General features: G+C 39.0%; 1 protein-coding gene across 1 annotated transcript in view; it reads right to left on the bottom strand.

Moving 5' to 3' along the window:
* The window catches only part of LOC150095455 (glycine dehydrogenase (decarboxylating), mitochondrial), a 649,342-nt gene that overhangs the window by 291,617 nt on the left and 336,323 nt on the right, over positions 1 to 21,402 (bottom strand). Inside the window, exon 13 of the mRNA XM_090410555.1 lies at positions 9,007 to 9,091. Coding sequence (XP_090266681.1) covers positions 9,007 to 9,091 — 85 coding nt within the window. The remainder of the gene's footprint in view (positions 1 to 9,006; positions 9,092 to 21,402) is intronic.

Here is a 21,402-nt window from a genome sequence, read left to right as displayed (position 1 = left end):
ATGACACACAAACAGGCCTATAATTGTCTAATTATAGGCCTGTTTGTGTGTCATCAATCTGCTACCGCCCTTATGCAGTGGCACTATCTTACCTTCCTTCCATTCCCTGGGTACCTTTGCCGCAGCCAGACTTTTATTGAAAAGCCAGGTCAACAGAGCTGTAAGTTCTTTAGCACATTCTCTCAAAACCTGTGCTGAAATACCATCCAGTCCAACAGCTTTACTGATATCTCAGTATTTTGATGAAATACTTCAATAAAGTGCTCACTGAACAACTCGACTATGTCCTCTGCATCAGTCACTCTATTTCCATTTTTATCCCGCAATGTCATTCTTCCACAATCATTTCTCCGACTACTGACCACATAGCTAAAAAATTCCCTAGGATTTTCATTGGATCTTAGTGCCAATCTCTTATTCCATATTTTGCCAATCTCTTCTTATATTCCAGTTTGCCTTCCTTACCATTCTGGTCACTCTCCTGGCCTGCGTCTTATATTCTTCGTGTATCTGTCCTCCGCCCCTCCCCTTATCTCTCTTCCATAATCAAAATGAAAAGAACTGATGAAATTTGATTTAAATTGGGAGACTAAAGGTTTTGTTAATTGAAGATACTTGGCTATTCTAGGAAGAGTGCCAAGGTTTAGAACTTTGGAAGCACTGAGAAACCCTGTGTCTGTGCAATGAGAAGATATGAAAGAGTTGTTGAAAAAAGAAGTAAAACTGAAGAATAAGGAAGTAAAAATTGCAAATATACTGCCTCAGCATGATAGGACAGAGATGAGAAGAAGGAAAAAAAAAGAAGAAATGAAAAATGGTTATCATTCCGTTTTATGAGACCAGATCTGAGGACAATAGTCTAAGTGTGGTCTGATCAGAGTCTTATACAACGGAATGATAACCATTTTATCTCTGCAGGTCAGTGTCCACCTCATTATTGCAGCAATCCTCTGTGTTACCTTCACTACCTTTGCAATACGTACCCTACATTTCAGTTCTCTATCAATCATCAGTCCCAGATCTCGTCTCTCCCTACTTCCTTTAGTTTAACTCCTCGCATAAAGTATGCAGCATCCCATTGATGTGTCCCAAACCTCAAGACCTTACATTTTGAAGCATTAAACTGAAACCCTCATTCATTTGCTCATCTATCTAGCATATTCAAATCCTCTTGCAGGGCTACCACATCTGCACTATTACTAATAACACTTCCCAACTTCACATCATCCGCAAACAACTGAATATCCCCTTGCAATCCATGGAAGATGTCATTGATATAACGGTTAAACAATATAGGTCCCAGCACTGAGTCCTGTGGAACACCACTCGTAACCTTCTGCCTCTTTGATACTGCTCCACCATATACAACTCTCTGATACCTATCAGACAGCCAATCCTGAATCCAGTTGACCAATCTGACATCCAGACCCATGTGCTGCAACTTGAATATCAGCTTATTGTTATTATTATGATTATTATCTCGGGCAACTCCAAGGAGTCGACAGACTCATCGAGGGAGGCCCTAAGATCATGTCAAGAGCAACTATTCAACATTCACACAGTATCTATCATACCTCGCCTTGAACTCATTCACAGTCATAGCACCCACAACAGACTCTGGCAACTTATTCCACTCATTTACCACTCTCCAAGTAAAAAACCAAGTTCTAACACCCCTGCTAACCACACTCTTGCCCAGCTTCCATGTATGGCCCCTAGTCCTCCCACCACCAATCCTATTCTCAAAAATATCTTCTGGATTAATCCTATAGAAACCCTTCAGTAATTTGAATGTCTCAATCATATCACCCCTTTTCTGCCTATCAACCAATTTTTGTAACACAAAAATCTTCAACCTGTTCTCATAAGGTTCATTCCACAGACCTGGTATCATCTTGGTCACTCGTCTCTGGATCCTCTCCACTTCCTCCCCATCAAGAAGAAACCCTGACACCCATATCTGGGCACAGTAGTCAAGATGGGGTCTTATCAAGGCTCGATATAGAGGAACAATAACTTGTTTGTCTCTGCTTGTTAAATTATTTTTCAACAACCAAGTGATTTGATGAGCTGTTTTGGCCACTTTTGCAATGTGCCCCCTAAACTTCAACTCCCTATCCACCAACACTCCCAAATCCCTGGCCTCAATCTCCTGGAGTACGGTTCCACCAATGTGATATACTGCTGCTAATCTTTTCACTCCAAAATGCATAACCTTACACTTTGCCACATTAAATTGACATCTATTTTCCCTAGTCCAGTCCTCCAAACTATTCAAATCATCCTGCAAAATTTTGACATCCTGTGCACTCACAATTGCTCTACCCAGCTTTGCATCATCAGCAAACAAGTGAACACTTCCTCTCAGATCCTTTCTTATATCGTTAATGAACAAATTGAAAAGTAGCAGGGTCCAAGAACAGAACCCTGCGGCACACCACTAGTCACAAGCCGTCTTTTGGACTCCACTCTTGAATAAACCACTCTCTGGTATCTCTCCATCAACCACCCTCCTATCCATCTCACCAACCCTATATCCATCCCCATCTGCTCCAGTTTACAGAGGCCTTAGCAAGGTCCAGTAGAATCACTGTAAACCCATTACCCTTATCCAGTTCAGCCGTCACTGTGTTATAAAATGAGAGCAAGTTACTGAGGCATGATCTACCCTTCACAAAACCATGTTGTCCCCCATACAGTATCCCATTTTTATCTATCCAGTCCTGTATTCTTCTCTTCACTAATTTCTCCAAGACCTTGACAGCGATGCCTGATATGCTAATCGGTCGATAATTTACATCATCAGTCTTGGAACCTCCTTTATGCAGTGGAACTATTTTTCCCTCTTTCCACCCCCCTTGGGACTAATCCAGACCAGAGACTCAAATTAAACAAAATGGTCAAGGGTACTGACAATTCTTTAGCCTCTTCACGTACAACACGAGCTGGTATACCATCCAATCCCACAGATGTATTGACATTGAGGTTTTGCAATAGACTACTCACCTCCACTTCATTCACCACAATTCTCGTGTAATCTATTGATTCATTCATTTCTGCAATGTCACCACCTGGAAGATATATTCTCGCAAAATGCTCACTCAGTAATTCAACTATATCAGCTGAGTTGGTTACCTCCCTAACATCGGCATTCTTCAAAATCATTCAACCATATACATTTTTTCTTTTACTTGCAACATATCGAAAAAACTGTTTAGGATTCTCCTTAGCCTGCATGTCCAATGTTCTTTCATAATCCTTTTTTTTTTGCTTTTCTTACCACACTCGTTACCCTTCTGGCCTGCGCTTTATACTGTTCATGTGCCTTCAGGTCACCTTTCTCCTTAAATTCCCTCCATAGTTGTTTCTTTTTTTGCAGCTCAAGCTTAATGGTGTTATTCATCCATTTAACCCCTACTTGATTTATTATTCGGACTCTAGGTATACAGTCAGCCATTGCTTCATGCAAACACTTCTTTACTGCCTCCCATGCACTATCAATTTCTAGCCCTTGCAGTTGTACATGCCATGGCACTGAACCAATTAATCTCCTAAGCTTGTCATCATGTGGCACCCTGTCAAATGCCTTTGCTAAGTCTAGGAAAATGGCAGTATATGCCCTTCCCTCATCTAATGCTCTTGTAACTTTATCATAAAAGGCTAGCATATTGCTAAAACAAGAGTGTCCCCCTCACAAATCCATGTTGACTCTCGCAGATGACATTACCCTCATCTGCCCAATGCTTTACACTGTCCCTCACTACTTTCTCCAAGATCTTACTAACTACTGATGACACACAAACTGGCCTATAATTAGACACTTCTTGTCTGCTAGTGCCCTTATGCAATGGCACTATCTTACCTTCCTTCCATTCCACGGGCACCTTTCGATAATAGAGAGGGATGCAATCAGACGTGTGTGTATGTGTGTGGCCACCCTTGTGATAAATGAGTGAGTGAGGGTACAGAAATGATTATGCAATGCTGAATGCATTTCACAGATTTCTGATTCAAATGGGTTGGGTAATGACATTACGCAAGAGGATGTTGAAATACGTGTCCATGAAAGCCAGACGTATCGGGAATACATGAGAAGGTTTTGGCATTGGTCAGCTCAACTTGGCCAAAAATTATAGGCATCAATGAGACCTGGTTGACAGAAAATGATATAGTTACAGGGTTGGAATGTAAAGGGTATTGAATTTTCAGGGAGGATAGAGGGGAATAGGACAGGAGGTGGGTATTGCTGATGATAGCTAAAGAATTAGAATGAACAAAATTAGAAGTTAGAGGATTTTAAGTCTAGGGAGATGGTTCATTGTGGCTGTCTGGTGTGAAATAGAGGCCAACAGCACAAAATATGTTGTTGGTTGCTGCTATAGACCAAGGGCCAACAGGAAAAAGTAGATGCCATGTATTGGTACAATGAGTGCAGGCTGAACAATTATTATGCAGACTAACTATGGGGACATAAATTGGAGGGAAGAAAGGAGGTATGGCAAGATGGAAATGTAATTTATACAGTTGCTAAGGAATGATTACTCAAAACAACATGTTATAGAGGGGACAGGGGTTTAAAAGTGTTGGATCTGGTAACAGGGTCAGAAGATATATCCATAACCAAGGTAGACACTGCCTCCAATTAGGAAGAGTGACTTTGCAGTCTTGTTCTGGAAAGTTGCCAAATGTGGAATTCTGTCAAGAAAGAGTTTGGTTGAACTATAAAACTGATAATGATGACAGACTTAGGAAGAAGCTTGGCAGTGCCATGGCTTGAGACACTACAAGGAAAGAATGTCAGTAGTGCATTGTTCAGAGATTGTTTGAGAGAATAACCCACACATCTTCAGTGTGTAAATTATAAAATTTAGTTGATAGGCAGAAGATAGGGAACATGATAGAAACTTTTAAGACATTAAAGGGATTATATAAAATTGAAGCACAGGAAATTTTTCTATTTGTCAATCATGACAAATAGAGAATTAGAGGTAATTTTTGGAAATTGTATAAGAGTGTCGTTAGTAAGGTTGTGAGGACTAGATATTTTGCATGGAGAGTGGTAAACAAGTGGAATGGGTTGCTAGAATTGATATATATAAGTTCTCTGACAATGAGTGAGTTTAAGGGAAGGTATGATAATTTTTGTGTATGTAATAGTTGGTTTGGATCTTCCACCATCAGTCTCTGGATTCCAAGGATTTTTTTTTTTATTTGATTTTTTTATGGCACAAAGACTAAAGTTCCATACTGTGCCAGGACATAGGTCACAACAGTACATATGGTAACTAGTTAGTAGGACAATTATAAACATCCATGGCCTTGGCAGGATTCGAACCTGCAGCCTCTTGGCTGGAGAGTACTAATGTACTATAGGATTACAAAAAACCTTTCATGTGCTGGAACCTAAATAATACTGATACCTAGGGGTGCGTGGGGTGTATGGAGAGGTAGCACCTTAGAATCGATGTCAGCCGCTGATCTCAGGGTCAGGATGTTCGGCTCTGATCCTCACACACACTCATTATGGCTCCAAGAAGTTGGTAGTGCACACCAGCAGCCACACCCTGGTAAACCACCTCGGCTGGCAGACTAAACTAAGTGAGGGTATCAGCAATATAGAATGCTGTAAATAGGGAATGTCCTTTATGTGCACGAAGTCTGGAATGGCCAAGATGGCAGAAAAATCAACACTGACTGATCAATGGCATCAAGGGCATGACAGCAAGATGTGCAGCACATCTAGGGCACACTCCTGATATCTAAGGGAGTTGTGGCCAGCCATCGTGGAAGAGATCGGAGCCTCACCACGTATTTATCCAGTGTCAACCATGAAACACACCCTGTCACAATATGAAGTTAGAAATGTGATTGAGACTCCTGCAACCATCAGCTCTTATAGCTACAGGGAAGAAGAGCTTGAAACCAGGAATTGTAAGACAAGAACTACTAAGGTAGTGTATGAAGATAATATCCCAAACCCTCCAGGGAGGATATTCTCAGATGTCCCTTGTCTGAAAACCAGGAGCAATCTCTTGAAAATACTAACATGGAATGTCAGAACACTCTACGAGACAGGCAAATTAGATAACCTACTCCAGGAATTAGAAGTTTATGAAGGCCAATATTGCAGGTATCAGTGAAGTGAGATGAACAGATACAGGCATAATAAGAAGAAAAAAATCACACTATAATCTACTCTGGCAGTGACTTACACCTTAATGGAGTAGTGCTTGTCCTAAGTAATAGAATTGCAAAATCTCTACAGGGATATTGGCCTATAAATGACAGAATCATAACAGCCAAAATAATTGTACAACCATTCAACCTGTATATTATCCACGCATATGCGCCAACCCAAGATCACCCAGTTGAAGAGTTGGAACAATTTATGAAGACATCCAAACTACAATCTCCAGTGCTAAGTCAGATGATGTTATTATAATGATGGGCAACCTAAATGCAAAAGTGGGCTCAGAAAAAATCTCATTTTGCATAGGAAACCAAGGGCTTGGAATCAAATGAAAGAGGTGAAAGTTTAATTCAATTCTGTGAAACCAATGACCTAATAATTGCCAACACACTGTTTAAACATCCTCCCAGAAGACTATATACTTGGCAAAGCCCTGGAGACATCTATAGAAACCAAATAAGCAAAAGATTCCAAAATGCAATAACACAAACAAAAACATATCCTGGAGCAGACATAGGATCGGACCACAACCCAGTGATAACAAAAATCAAAATAAAACTTAAGATACCAAGCCAACCATTCATAAGAGAAACTTATAATTCAGACTCACTTAACAACCAAGAAGTTAAAGACTACTTTATAAAAGAATTCACAAAATCCCTTAACAAGTCTGACACCACAACTCACACAGAAAATAGAAAACTAATTGATGAAATTAACATGAACTGGCAAACATTCAAGAATAGCATCAATGAAGCAGCCAAAAATACACTCCCACAATTAAAAAGGAAAAGGAATAAACCTTGGATGAATGAAAAAATACTGATGTTGATGGAACAAAGAAAAAAGTTAAAGAACAAACCTGAATATGAAAGCATGAATAAAGAAATAAAAAAAGAATGCAGGAAAGCCAGAGAGGAATGGATTAAATATAAATGTATAGATATAAAACCTTGATAGAAAACACAGAAGCAGAGAAATGCATAAAAAGATCAGAGAAATGACAAGCAGGACAAATACAGCAAACCATGCAAGTGTCATTAGAGACTCAAGAGACCATATTCTAATGGATAAAAAAGAAATCATGGGAAGATGGATTGAATACACAAGGAAATTATATGAACAACAAAGAAATTATATTCCTGAACAGACTGATTTAAAAGGAACATCCATTTTACTCTGTGAAGTTGAAAATGCCATCAGAAAACTTAAACCACATAAAGCTGCAGGAATAGATAACATCTTGGCAGAATGGTTGAGGGCTCTCAATGAAGGAGGACTGAAATTTCTAAAAAAAGTATGCAATAAAATATACGAGACTGAATTTCTACCCAAAGATAAATCACTCGATTTTCGTTCCAATTCCCAAAAAAAACAAAAGCTACAGGATGTGAAGAGTTCAGGACAATCAGCCTCATCAGTCAAGTATCAAAAGTCCTCCTATACGTTATTCTTGAAAGAAATAAAAGAAAAATAAACATAGCAATAAATGATACACAAAGGCTTCAAGGATAATGTAGGTACAATAGAAGGATAATGTAGGTACAATAGAAGGATAATGTAGGTACAATAGAATTCAACGTCAGAACCATCACAGAAAGATATCTAGAAAAACAAAAAGATGTGTACCTCTGCTTCATAGATTACAAAAAGGCATTCGACAATGTCCAACATGAACAATTAATTGAAATCCTTTCAAAAATAGGCATGGATGGAAAAGACACTAGGCTATTAACTAATCTTTACTGGGAACAGACTGCATCTTTGAGAATAAATAGACACCTTAGAATTCCCAGTTCAGAAAGGTGTGAGACAAGGCTGTGTCTTTTCTCCGATTCTCTTTAACCTGTACACAGAAGTAACCTCAAAGGAATCACTGTAGGGGGCAGAAATATTAATAACCTAAGATATGCAGATGACACAGTTCTTCTAGCTGAAAACAAATATGACCTCAAAACTCTTATAGATGAAACCCTCAAGTATAGCGAACAGTATTGCCTCAGTTTCAACTTTAAAAAAACAAAAATCATGATAATTTCAAGAAAAAGAAAATACCAAAATATGCATCAATATAAAAGGAGATAAATTAGAACAGGTGCAAAAATACATATACTTCAGACACTTGATCACAGAGAATGGCAGGACAGAAGATGAAATTAGAAAAAAGGATTGAAATTGCAAGGTCAACTTTCAACAGGATGAAAAATCTACTAACATCTAGAGAATTAAATCTGTAAACAAGACTAAAAATCTCCGAATGCTACATATGGTCTACATTATTATATGGAGTAGATACATGGACACTCTCCAACCTGAGTGTGAAAAAATTGGATGCCTTTGAAATGTGGATGTTGCGAAGAATTATGAGAATATCATAAAAAGACAAATGAAGAGGTATTAGAGATAGCAGGCATAAACAGGAACCTGATGAAAGAAATTAAAAAGAGAAAAGTCAGATATTTTGGACATATTCTGAGACATAACTGCCTACAAAGGACACTTCTTGAAGGAACTGTTGAGGGAAAGAGAAAGAGAGGAAGACAAAGACTGGAGTGGATGAAAAATATAGAAGACTGGACCTATCTCTCATATGAGGAATGCAGCAGATCACCTGGAGGGAGAAGACACCTGACAGGATAGGTTTGAATTGCAAATGTTACACTGTTCTTACAACTACTCTTTACACAGGCACTTCAAAGCACCACACAAATAAGTCATTTAAACCTAAAGAGCAGCATAACAGAATATTACATTTTCTTGTATCCATATTAAATAAAAATATCTTAGTTCTTTTGCAAATGACAACATTTACTTACCAATGGTATCATAGAATGAACAAGCGAGATATCTTTGTTTTCTAGAACTTTCATGTAACGGACCAATCTTGTTTCAGAGTGATAACTGAAATAAACAAAATATTTATCTTTATTTTATCCAGAGAATAATATAAAAATCTATGCTTCAACATCATTCTAAGAATAATGGGATAATAGTCTGCAGTCACATGATCAGAAAAATGAGAAAGAGAAAAGACCTGGATCCATTTGAAAGGCATTTATAGCATAATGGTTGTGTGCCAACTACATATCCGTATGACTGTGTGTGCGTAGTATCTACCTAGTATCTACCAAGTATCTAGGGTCTTATAAGTCTTTAATGTTAAGCAAAATGTCATTAACTGAATTCTGTTATGACAGAAATCAATCATTCTTTCAGCAGCCACATGGAGTAAGGTTAGAAAACAAGAAATTAGGCTCCAAGAATCAAATTTTTTCATGATCAGATATCATGGCTTTGTAGCCTCATATTGTGTAAAGTGTCTCTCCTTTTATTTGCAAAGTGTGAAAAGAATGGAACTTAATATAGCAGCAACTGAAAAGGATATTATAAAACTCTGAATCTTACTGATGAGCACACATCTGAGCATGGGTTATGCTCAGAAAGGAAATAATTATGCATACAGCGATTCGATTACACAAACCCTGTGGGACTTCCATGATTATTTGATAGACACAGTAAATGAATTTATCAATAAAACAATTATCATTTCGCAACCCTATTCATAGTTTTGCTGATGACGGCACACTCCACTCATCCTACTCATATGACAAGTGCAGTTCTCAATCATATCATGTTTTAAGATCATCTATAATAAGTACCCTGAACACTGATCCTCACGGTATCCATGATTGGGATGAAAGCAACTTAGTCAACTTCGATCTTTCAAAATGCAGTTTTGTTGTTTTCCTATAAAAAAGATCTCAGATCTCCTCACTTACTTTTGATAATAATGAGCTCAACAGTCAAGACCAAATTTCTTCTTCTCAGACTGACTCATACTCCAAACCTTTCCTGGCACAATCATATCATCTTTATAGCATCAACAGCTTCCAAAAAACTTAGCATCCTTTTCAGGTCAAGATGTACTTCACTGCCAAACAGGTACTTGCTCTGTACAAATCCCAAATCTGACCAACATTGGAATAGTGTTCTCATATATGGGGTGATGTACCCTAAGACCTCCCTAAAAATTCTTGATGCTATTCAGAAAAGGCCTGTCCAGTTGATAAATGACACTTCTCTTACACTCTCTTCAGCCAATACCTGCTGAAAATCAATTTCTGAATTCTCTCTTCTGCAGATGTTTCCATGGCTATTGTTAAGTAAAACTTGTATTCATTACGCCTTCCATTTCTGCCAGATGTACAGGACTAGATTTTTTGAGCAACAGCTGCTATACATCTCCTTATAGCCAAAGCTGCATACTCACTGAACCTGCTACTCCTAGTCGTATTTCATTCCTTCCACCTTCATACTGTGGAACAGTCTCTCTCATGAAGCATTTCAAAAGGACTACAATCTTCAACAATTCAAGAAAAATATCAACAAATTACTATATTCCTGACCCCACCCTTACATGGTATCTGTTTGGTATAGGCTCTTCTGTCTTTCATGTGTGTGTGGGGGGGGGGGATAACTATAACTTTATGCACAAAATATCTATAATTTCTCCTTAAACTCATCCTTTGTCAAGGTGCTCACAACCACTTCTGGAAAACTACAAAAACTACACCACTCATTCACCATTTTCCAAGCAAAAAATCTAGTCCACACACACACCTCACCACCACACACAAGAGATGACCCCTTGCCCTCAGTTTTCTCTTCATCATGTATTAAAAAAATTTCTTTTATCGTTATTAACAGATCTCCATGGAGTCAAGTGACTCACTGCAGAAGGTCTTCCCCCTCTCACATGCACAGCTCATCATGCCTCGACTTACTAATGCATTCACTGTAATGGCACTCGCCACGCTCTCAGGCAAAATTCTAATTACCCACCATTCTCTCTACAAAAAATCTACTCCTAATCCCCATTCTCATACCCACCTTATACAGCTTCCAGGGTTGACCTCTCATTCTCCCTGTCTTCAGATATTCCATGAAAAATCTCATCCACATTAATCTGGTAATTACCCATTACCAATTTATACATCTTGATCGTCTCCCCTCTTCCTTCTATACACTAGGATCCGTAATTTGCATTCTCTCAATCTGTCCTCATATTCCACATATTCTAGAGATCAGAAATCAACTTAGTCAATCGTCTCTGAACCCTCTCCAACATCTCATCATCCTTTTGAAAACTTGGAGAACAAATCTGTGCATAGTAATTGATATGCAACCTGATCAAAGAGCCTTGTGCAATGGAATCAAAACATCCTTATGTCTACACGTCAGAGTTCTCCACATCAGTCCCATAATCTGCTGTGTCGTCCTCATAATTTTAACAAGATGTCCATAAAATTTCAAGTTCCTATCCACCAACAACCACAGATCTTTCATCTCCTCCACCTCCACTAAAATATCCCCACCAATCCTATAATTTGCATTCCATCTATGCATCCAAAATTTTAAAACCTTACACTTTGTTACATTAAAATGACATCCTCACACACTCACCCATTCAGTCAGTCTATTTAGGTCCTCTTGTAAAGTTAGAAACATCTGCTCTAATTCTCATAATGCTCATGAACTTTGCATCATCTACAAACAACAGCATATTGCCACTCAAGTCCTTCCCTACATCATTTACATACAAATTAAGCAGCAAAGAGACTAGGGCACACGATTAGTGACTGTCCTCTTTGGGGATATTGCCACCCCCACATACCTTGTTGATACCCATTATAGCCAATCCAGTGAAGTACAGTATTCTAATATCCATCCCCATCTATTTGAATTTTAATTACCAGATTGTCATGTGGCAATCTATCAAATTCTTTAGCAAAATATAAATATATACCATTGGGTACACATCCCTCCCCGCTTGTTTAATGCACCTGTCATTTTGTTGTAGTAAGTAAGCAGATTGTGAAAACATGAGATCTGTTAGCAAACCCATGTTGTCCATTAAAGAGAATTCTGCTTCTGTAAACCGAGTTCTGAATCCTCACTAGCTTCTCTGATACCTTGACCAGAACTCCAGATAAGCTGATTGACCTATAATTCAAAGCCTTAGTCTTATTACCTCCTTTATGAAGCAGAACAATTTTGCTATATTTCCACTGCTTTGGAACTTGTGCTAATCTAAGTCTCATGTTAAAAATATAAGTTAAAGATGTTAGCTCCCTGGAAAATTCCCTCAAGAGAGGTTATATGCTATCAAGTCCTATGGCCTTGTTGACATCAAGTTTACTCAATTCCTCATATAACTCATGCTCACTCACCACTATTGTTTTCTCCCCCTTTCTCACTGCTCAAGTTCTGCATTATGTTACAATCACAAGAGGATGGAATGTTTTATGAATTGCTTTTAACACCTGTACTTTATCCTCCTCAGTGGTTATCATTTTATCATTATCACTGACCAACATATCTAAAAAATAACACCCTTGGATTTCTTTTAGCCTAATTTGCTAACTGATGCTCATCCTGCACCTCTGCTACCATTACCAAGTGAGTCACCTTCTTTGCTTGCCTTTTGTACTACTCATGTAACTGATTATCTCCTCTCATCTTGTGCAGCCTCCACATTGCCTTTTTCTTCCAGATTGCATGCTTTACCTCTTCAGTCATCCACTTTACACCTATCTTATTTAATCTCCTGACCTTTGGAATACACTCAGTCACTGCCTCTGCCAGATATTTCCTGAGTAGAAACCAAGCAGCATTAATTTCCTTCCCATCCAATTTCTTATTCCATGATATTGCTGCAAGTGGCTGGCCTTGTTGGCTGAATAATTACTGTATCTGCTTTCCGGCCAAGTTGCTGTAGGTTTGAATCTTGCCGGGGGGGGGGGGGGGTATGGATGTTTCTGATAATCCTACTAACTGTTTACTATATGTATACTGCTGTAGCCTGTGTCTTGGCACAGTATGACCATTGATGTCTTTGCACTGTAAAAATTAAAAATAACTAAGTAGCTAGCTACAAGCTGTCTCCTGAGTTTTTCATAATCACCTGCCTTATAGTTACACATAACCCTTTCTCACATAGTCCTGATATGGCTGGCCATCACCCAAGTAATCACTTAATGGTCATTTTCACCATCTGGAGGTAGTTACACTTCTTTTACAACAATATCTTCTGATGATATAATCAAATCCAAGACCCTCAAAAATCCAGCTGTGGCCTCTTTTGAGTACTGCTTAAAGTAGTTCTCTTAAAAACTCAAGAAATTCATTCTCTTTGGTTCCTGATGCTGTCTCTTTATTCTTGTCTCTATATTTGACATAATTAAAGTCACTCATAATGTTCATCCCTTTTCTTATTTAGCCAGACCAATTTGTCTAACCATTTCCTTCTCACTGCCTTCACACATTACCAGAACTATAGCAACACCCTACTAAACACTTCATCCCATCCACCTCCATTTCACACCATACTGCTTCAAAACCACGGTCAGTATTTGCTCCTTACATCTTCACCCCAGATGGACACAACTACTTTGCCATCATTAATAGCACTCCTCTTTTCTACTTGTCTGTCTTCACGAAAGACCACATACCTCACCATCTCTATTTCTGTTTGAATGTCATCCTCTTTCAACCATGTCTCACTTATACCAACAATTTTTGGGTGAATGAACTATCAATGTTACAATTTTGTTCCCCTTGTTTCATTCAAATATTTCTAGCATTTGTAGGCATACACACACTAGCTGATTTCTGTTTCTATAACAAGTCCCATTATCCCCACTTTTAGGATATGACTCCCTTTTCCTTTCTATCATCACTGATATTACACCTCCGCCAGAACTAAATGTCACCCCAACATTCTTGACTATTTTAATCCTTTCTTGCACACTCACATATACACATCTACTCCTGAAACCATCATCTATACTTCTCATACAATGTCTCCCTGTCCAATGTGACCTCCCCCATGTCCACCCTGTGTTCTCTTTCTGTTTGCTTATGCCAGTCCCCCTCTCCATTCACAAACTTGCCTACCTTACTGTTCTGCAATTTCGCAACACCTCAGGTCTTACATTCAATTCTATCATTTTCTCCTGTAGCAAGTATCTCCAACTGACTCACACCAAATTCATTCAAATGTAGCTGATCTCTTTTATACAGTTCTGCTAACATGCCATTCACAATCTCAATATGCTCAATCTTCAATCACCTTCTCAAATCATTATCATATCTGGACAACACACTAGATTTTTTAAAGATAACTAGCATGCTGTTATCTTTAACTCTCCTTAGTAGCCTCATTATGACTCCCTCCTTACATTCTTCTTGTTACCAGTCAAATCATTCATGCCAGCTACAACTACCAACTCTTTTGCTGCGTACTCCTTTATCCAATGCTTCAATCACCCTGCTACATCCTGAAAACAGATCTTGTGCAATCACCACATCTCATCGAATCCCTGTATGCAGCCACTCTCGAATCATTTGACATTTCTTTCAAATCTTTTGTCTCATTCTTTCTCACATTATCATGCAAATCCGTAATTCTCCTCAGCTCATTCCTCATATGTTTAATCTCTTGCCTCATCTTTACCAACTTTGTTTTCATCTCTCAAATTATTTTCTCAGCGTCATTTACAAAATCACATTTTTACTACCTTGCACATCTGCTGTCTTACTGCTCACCATCATCTACATACAAGAGGGGGGGGGGGGGATACTCAAAAATTTTATTAAAGTTTATAATACCATATTCTAGTCTACTTCAAAGTACTCTCCATTTGAGTCAATACACCAGTCCCAACGTTCTTTCCACTGCTGGAAACAGTTCTGGAATTGTTCAACTGGAATACTGTTTATGGCCTCCAGCAACTTTTCTTTCACTTCATCCACATCAACAAATCGCTGCCCTTTCATGGTTTTCTTTATACGTGGGAATAAAAAAAAATCAGATGGAGAGAGAGAGATTGGGTGAGTAGGGACGGTGAGGAACAACCACCATGTTGTTTTACATCAAGAGCTGTTGGGAACAGACAAGGTACCAAGACTCATCCCTGGTTACAACTTTTGAAAAAAGTTGTGGTCATTAAGAACTAGCTCCCTAAGATCGCAGCAAGCATTCACATGATTTTTTTTTTTGATCCTTGGTGAGCAAATGAGGCACAAATTCAGTAGACATACATTTCATTTGCAAATCTTCTGTTAAAATTCACTGGCATGATCTCCATGACAAATTCATCTCTTCAAAAACTTACTCAATGGTCTTTTGATGTTCTTCATTGATTTCCTGGCAAATCTTTGATGTTTTCATCATTTCTGCTTGTTGAAGGTCGGCAAGATCGTGGTTAGTCTTCGACTGACACATCCCCATTTTTGAAATGGGAAAACCACTTGTAAACCTGCATTTTTCCTAAAGCGCCATCCTTAAAGGCTTGCCAAAGCATAATAATAGTTTCAGCTGAAGTTTTACCTAAAGGAAAACAAAATTTCACGTGCACACTCTGTTCCTTGTGGTCAGCCATCACAAAATTGCCAAGCTTGCTTGTAAGCACTAAAAAGGCAGCCAGAACAATGAACTTGTTAACATAGAATGACACCACTTATCAGTTGGCATGGAAAATTCCACACACTCATGATGCCTTGCAGTATCATCTGTAACTAGAAATTGCAAGCACGGCAAGTTCAGATTCCAGTTATCCCCCCCCCCCTTCCCCCGGGTCCCACTACATCCATGATCTTTTGCCCGCTACCATTTGCATTCAATGATATCTCATAATCCATTAGTATGCTACACTTCTTACACACCCAACTCTCTCTTCTCTATTAATCCTCTTCACATAAATATCTTCAATCTCTCCAGAAGCATACATACTGCTTTCACAGCATCTTACCATTTTCGAAGAATCCATGTCACTTGCATTCATCTTTCATGCCATCCTACATTTCACTGATATTTTACTCATGGTCAAAAAAAACACACAAAAAAAGAAACACAAAAAAAACTTAAAAAATATAGAACTTTAACTACATTGAACACCACCTACCAATCACAGCTATCATACAACAATATTTAAATAACTATTTATTACTATTGCCACACATAATTTTAAAATTTAAACCTATCTTTTTACAGCGATCTCGACAAATGCAGCTCTCCCCTTGCACCTAGTGGCCACTCAACAGATGGGAAAATGAATGGGAGTATCATTTTAACTAAATGTAAAGCCTGGAAGTTTGAGATACATGGATAGGAGGATGCATGTATCCCAAACATGCATCCTCCTATTGTGCCAATCATAGTACCTCTCTATTAACTTATAAGTTACTCATTTATAAATTAGCGTAGAGTGTTTTCTAACTTATAAGTTAGAGAATTCTCCACAGACTCATCACCAGTCACAATAGCATGACAGTCAAGAATGCAACTGAATCACAACTGCATAAAGAGGGATAATAACCTACCTATCTTTACCAGTACTGGGACCAGTATTGTTTAACCTTTATATCAATGACATTGTCAATGGACTACAGGGAGATAATGAATTATTTGCAGATGATGTGAAGTTAGGAAGGGTGATTAGTAATAGTGTGCAGATGTTACCCCCTTAGAGGATTTGAATAAGTTGGACAGATGGACAAATGAATGGGAGTATCAGTTTAAGTGTAAAGCATTGAAGTTTGGACACTGATGGGAGGATGCATGGTCTGTTAAAGGAAGTGGGAAAGGTAAAGGACTGTGGGGTGATGATTGATAGAAACTTGAAGTTCAGGGGGTAATATTGAAAAAAGCAGTGAGGGTAGCCCAGAGGATTGCTGAGAAAGACACTAACCAAGATTTGTGATTCCATTGTATAAAACCCTGATAAGACTACACCTGTACTATTGTGCTCAGATTTGGTCCTAAGGATTTAAAGAGAATAAATTAACCTTGGAAAGAGTGCAGAGGCAGATACAAATGATATCAGGACTGAATAATGTTAGTTATGAGGACAGACTGAGGGTATGTGGACTGTAAAGTTTGGTGGACAGAAGGAGAGGTGATATCATTATTATTTTTTTATTATTATTATTCAGGCCTCCATTGAGTCAAAAGACTCATCGTGGGAGGTCCTTCCTAAGAAATACAAAGTCTATCAAGACTCACTGAAGGGAAGTCCTCCCCCCCCTCAAGAAACAAAGTCTATCATACCACTCCTTGAACTCAGTGACTGTTCTCGCTCTCACCACTCCATCAGGCAATGCATTCCATGGTTCAACCACCCTCCATGCAAAGAAACCACTCCTCACCCTCTTGCTCACAGCTTCCTTTCGTAACTTCCAGGGATGGCCTCTTGTCATCACTCCTTCCCGCTGTTCAACCATGCAAAAGAACTCCCCAGTCAACCCTGTAACCACCTCTCAACAGTTTAAAAGTCTCAATCATATCACCTCTCCTTCTATCCACCAAACTCTGTAGTCCATATTCCCTCAGCCAATCCTCATAACCAAAATTGTACAGTCCTGAAACCATCTTTGTTATCCGCCTTTGTACCCTTTCACAGTTAATTTATCTCCTTCAAATCCTGGGGAACAAATCTGAGAACAATAGTCTAAGTGTGGTCTCATCAGATACTTATACAACGGAATGATTACCCTTTCATCTCTACGGGTCAGTGTCCTTCTCATAATTGCAGCAATCCTCTGTGTTACCTTCAACCATCTTTGCAATAGGTCCCCTAAATTTCAGTTCTCTATCAATCATCAGCCCCAGATCTCGTCTCCCCTACTTCCTTCAGTTTAACTCCTTCCATAAAGTATACAGTGTCCCATCGATGTTTCCCAAACCTCAATACCTTACATTTTGCTGCATTAAACCGACACCCCCATTCATTTGTCCATCTATCTAGCTTATTCAAATCCTCTTGCAGGGCTGCCACATCTGCACTATTACTAATAATCCTTCCCAGCTTCGCATCATCTGCAAACAACTGAATATCCCCTTGCAATCCGCTGACAATGTCATTGATATAAAGGTTAAACAATATAGGTCCCAGTACTGAGCCCTGTGGGACCACACTTGTAACCTTCTGCTTCCTTGAAGATGCCCCATCATACACAACTCTCTGATACCTATTGGATAGCCAATCCTGAATCCAGTTCACCAACCTGACATCCAAACCCATGTGCTGCAACTGAAATATCAGCTTATCATGTAGCACCCTGCCAAATGCCTTTCCCTCATCTAATGCTTTGTAACTTTATCATAAAAGGCTAGCATATTGCTAAAACAAGAGCGCCCCTTCACAAATCCATGTTGACTCTCACAGATAACATTACCCTCATCTGCCCAATGCTGTATACAATGTGTGTCATCAGTAGTTAGATCTTACTAACTACTGATGACACACAAACGGGTCTATAATTAGACACTTCCAGTCTGCTACCACCCTTATGCAATGGCACTATCTTACCTTCCTTCCATTCCATGGGCACCTAACCAGCAGCCAGACTTTTATTGAAAAGCCAGGTCAAAGGGCACTGTCAGTTCCCTAGCATATTCTCTCAAAATTCGTGGTGAAATACTATCCAGTCCCACAGCTTTACTCTAATCCAGAGTACTCAGTATTTGAAACACACTCTCCTCCTGTACCTCTAAACCTTGAACCTACCCTATCCCTCTAGCATTAAAACTGACTCCTCCAGGATGAAATACTCCAATAAGGTGTTCATTGAACAATTCTACTATATCCTCTGCATCAGTCACTCTATTCCCATTTTTATCCCACAATATCATTCTTACACAGTCATTTCTCCTCCAACTGGTCACATATCTAAAAAATTCCCTAGGATTTTCTTTGGATCTTAGGGCTAATCTCCTCTCATATTCCAGTTTTGTCTTCCTTACCATACTAGTCACTCTTCTGGCCTGTGTCTTATACTCTTCATGCGTCTTCTCTTCACCTGTCTCCTTATATCTCTTCCTCAGCCTCTTTTTCACATGCAATTCCTGTTTAATATTGTTTGTCATCCACTTTACTTCAAATTGTGTCCTCTTGTTCACTCGTGGTATACAACTTATCATTGCTGCTAACAAATATTCTTTCATTATTTCCCACACACTAATGATATCCCAACCTTCCAATTCCTCCCTCCATGAAACTTCCAAGTTGATGTCTTACACTATTATAATCACCTGCTTTATAATGCCACATACGTTCCCGTCTCTTTGATACTCCTGCATGTCTATTCATTTTCCAAGTCAAAACCATATGGTCACTCTCTCCAACTGGTGGGAGAGATGTCATCTCAGTTATTATGAACTCTTCTGATGCTATAACCAAATCCAAAACTCTTGAACCTCTTGTTCCTTCTATTACATGTTGCCTAAGACATTTATCCCTCAAGAATTCCAGAAATTACATTCCCATATTGCTACATGCATCTTCCTCTTACCAGTTTATACTACTAGTTAAAATCTCCCATAACAATTATTCTTCTTGCACTTGCCAAACTCAACTGTCTAAACATTTCCTGGTCCCCATCCTCTGTACTTCTGGGTCTGTAGCAACACCACACTAAATATCCTGTCTTGCCCACCTCTACCTCACACCAGATTATTCTTGGCTTCGCACTAGAAAACTGCCTCAGGTCGACAGACTCCGTCTTTCCCCTCCGGACTTACGGCACCTCTCCTCCGTTTACATCTTGTGGGTAGATCAGGCAAGATAAAAATAGGAAGCTATTGAAATATCATTGAGAGATAAATACAGGATTGGCACTAGGGAGTTCTTTCAGATGGTAGAATGTGTAGAAGGAACAAGGACATGTGACCATCTCTGGAAGTTGTGAAGGGAAGTCATTAGCAAAAAGATGAGGAGTGGTTTCTGTGCATGGAGGTTGTCTGAATAGTGGAACGCATTGCCTAATAGGGTGGTAAGGGCATGAACAGTGAACAAGTTCAAGGAGTGGCATGATAGCAACTGTGTTTTCTAGGATGAGCAATGATAATATATGGAAATTATACAGCTGAAGTGAGATAATTACCTAAACTAGAATACTAAAGAGGGGGGGGGACTAAAAATTTAAACTGGATATGGTGACAACAGAGGATTTGATCATAACCAACAACAATTTTGTCTCTACATGAAGAAAGAGATCATGGAATATTGACCTGAAAGGTAGCCAAGTATGTCGAATTTTCAATTAAATGGAAACTCAAAAGGATGAATGAGAGTGAAAGTGTGAAGTGGGATGGGAATTCAAAAATTAGAAAGACTGAATGATAGACAGAATGTGGTACGAAATTCGAAAGTTGAATTGAGTTGGATGGGGCAAGAGATGAAATGGATGCAGAGTGAAATTAAGAAAATTCAGGTGAAAACAATTAAAACAAATCAAGTAGGTATGAAAGAGTTAACAAAAGACGAGCGAGTGTTGTATGGTGACTCCATTATTAAAAGTGTGCTGGATGAGAGGATGCACAAGGTATGTTTTCCAGGTGGTAAAATGAATAGAGAGTGATTGAGGCATTGGATATGAGGAGGAAGCAAACAAAGGAGTTGATGGTTTTAGTAGGTACGAATGACCTGACAGATGACTGTGGTGAGATGCGGCAGAAAGCAAGAATTATGAATGATATCTTAGCTGAAATGTGCGAGGAGAAAAGAGTACAGTTTGTTAATGTGTGGAATGAGTTTGAAGGATGAAGTGAACTATATAAGAGAGATGGACTGCATTTGAGTGGTTATGATGCGAGTTGCTTGGAGAGACTGCTGCTAGAAATGTAGAGAAATAATGAGTACAGAGAATGAATCAGATCAAATGGGGAGTGAAGTGGAAGAGCAGGAGAGTATGACAGGAGTGATTGAGGAGGTGTTTATGAATGAGGAAGTGAGTGACATGAGTATGGAAAATGAGAGAAGGGGTGTGCAAGATGAACAGGAAAATGGAGAGGCTCAGGGTGGACAGGGGTACACAACGTGAGAAAGGTGGATACTCCAACAGGAAGTGAGAGCATGTGTAGACAGGAAAGGAATGGAATGACCTGGGATCAAGAGGAAACAGTTGGAATTGAAGAAGGCTCTAAAATGAATAAGCGGAAAGGGAAATGGCCCCAGTCAAGCATGGAGAGATCACATCGAATGAGTGGTATCAGTGGAACTAGCTGTAGATCCAGAAATGAGCTGTTGTGTTTGTATACAAATGCTAGAAGTATAAGAAACAAAGCAGATGAAATGGTTGCACTAATTGTATCTGTTCACCCAAAGATTGTTGGAATAAGTGAGACATGGTTAGATCAGTACGACATCCTG

This window comes from Typopeltis vanoorti, chromosome 20 (assembly GCF_054136105.1).
Source record: "Typopeltis vanoorti isolate ZY-2024b chromosome 20, IOZ_Tvanoo_1.0, whole genome shotgun sequence".
Taxonomy (NCBI): domain Eukaryota; kingdom Metazoa; phylum Arthropoda; class Arachnida; order Uropygi; family Thelyphonidae; genus Typopeltis; species Typopeltis vanoorti.
This window is presented reverse-complemented; position numbering and strand designations above follow the sequence as displayed.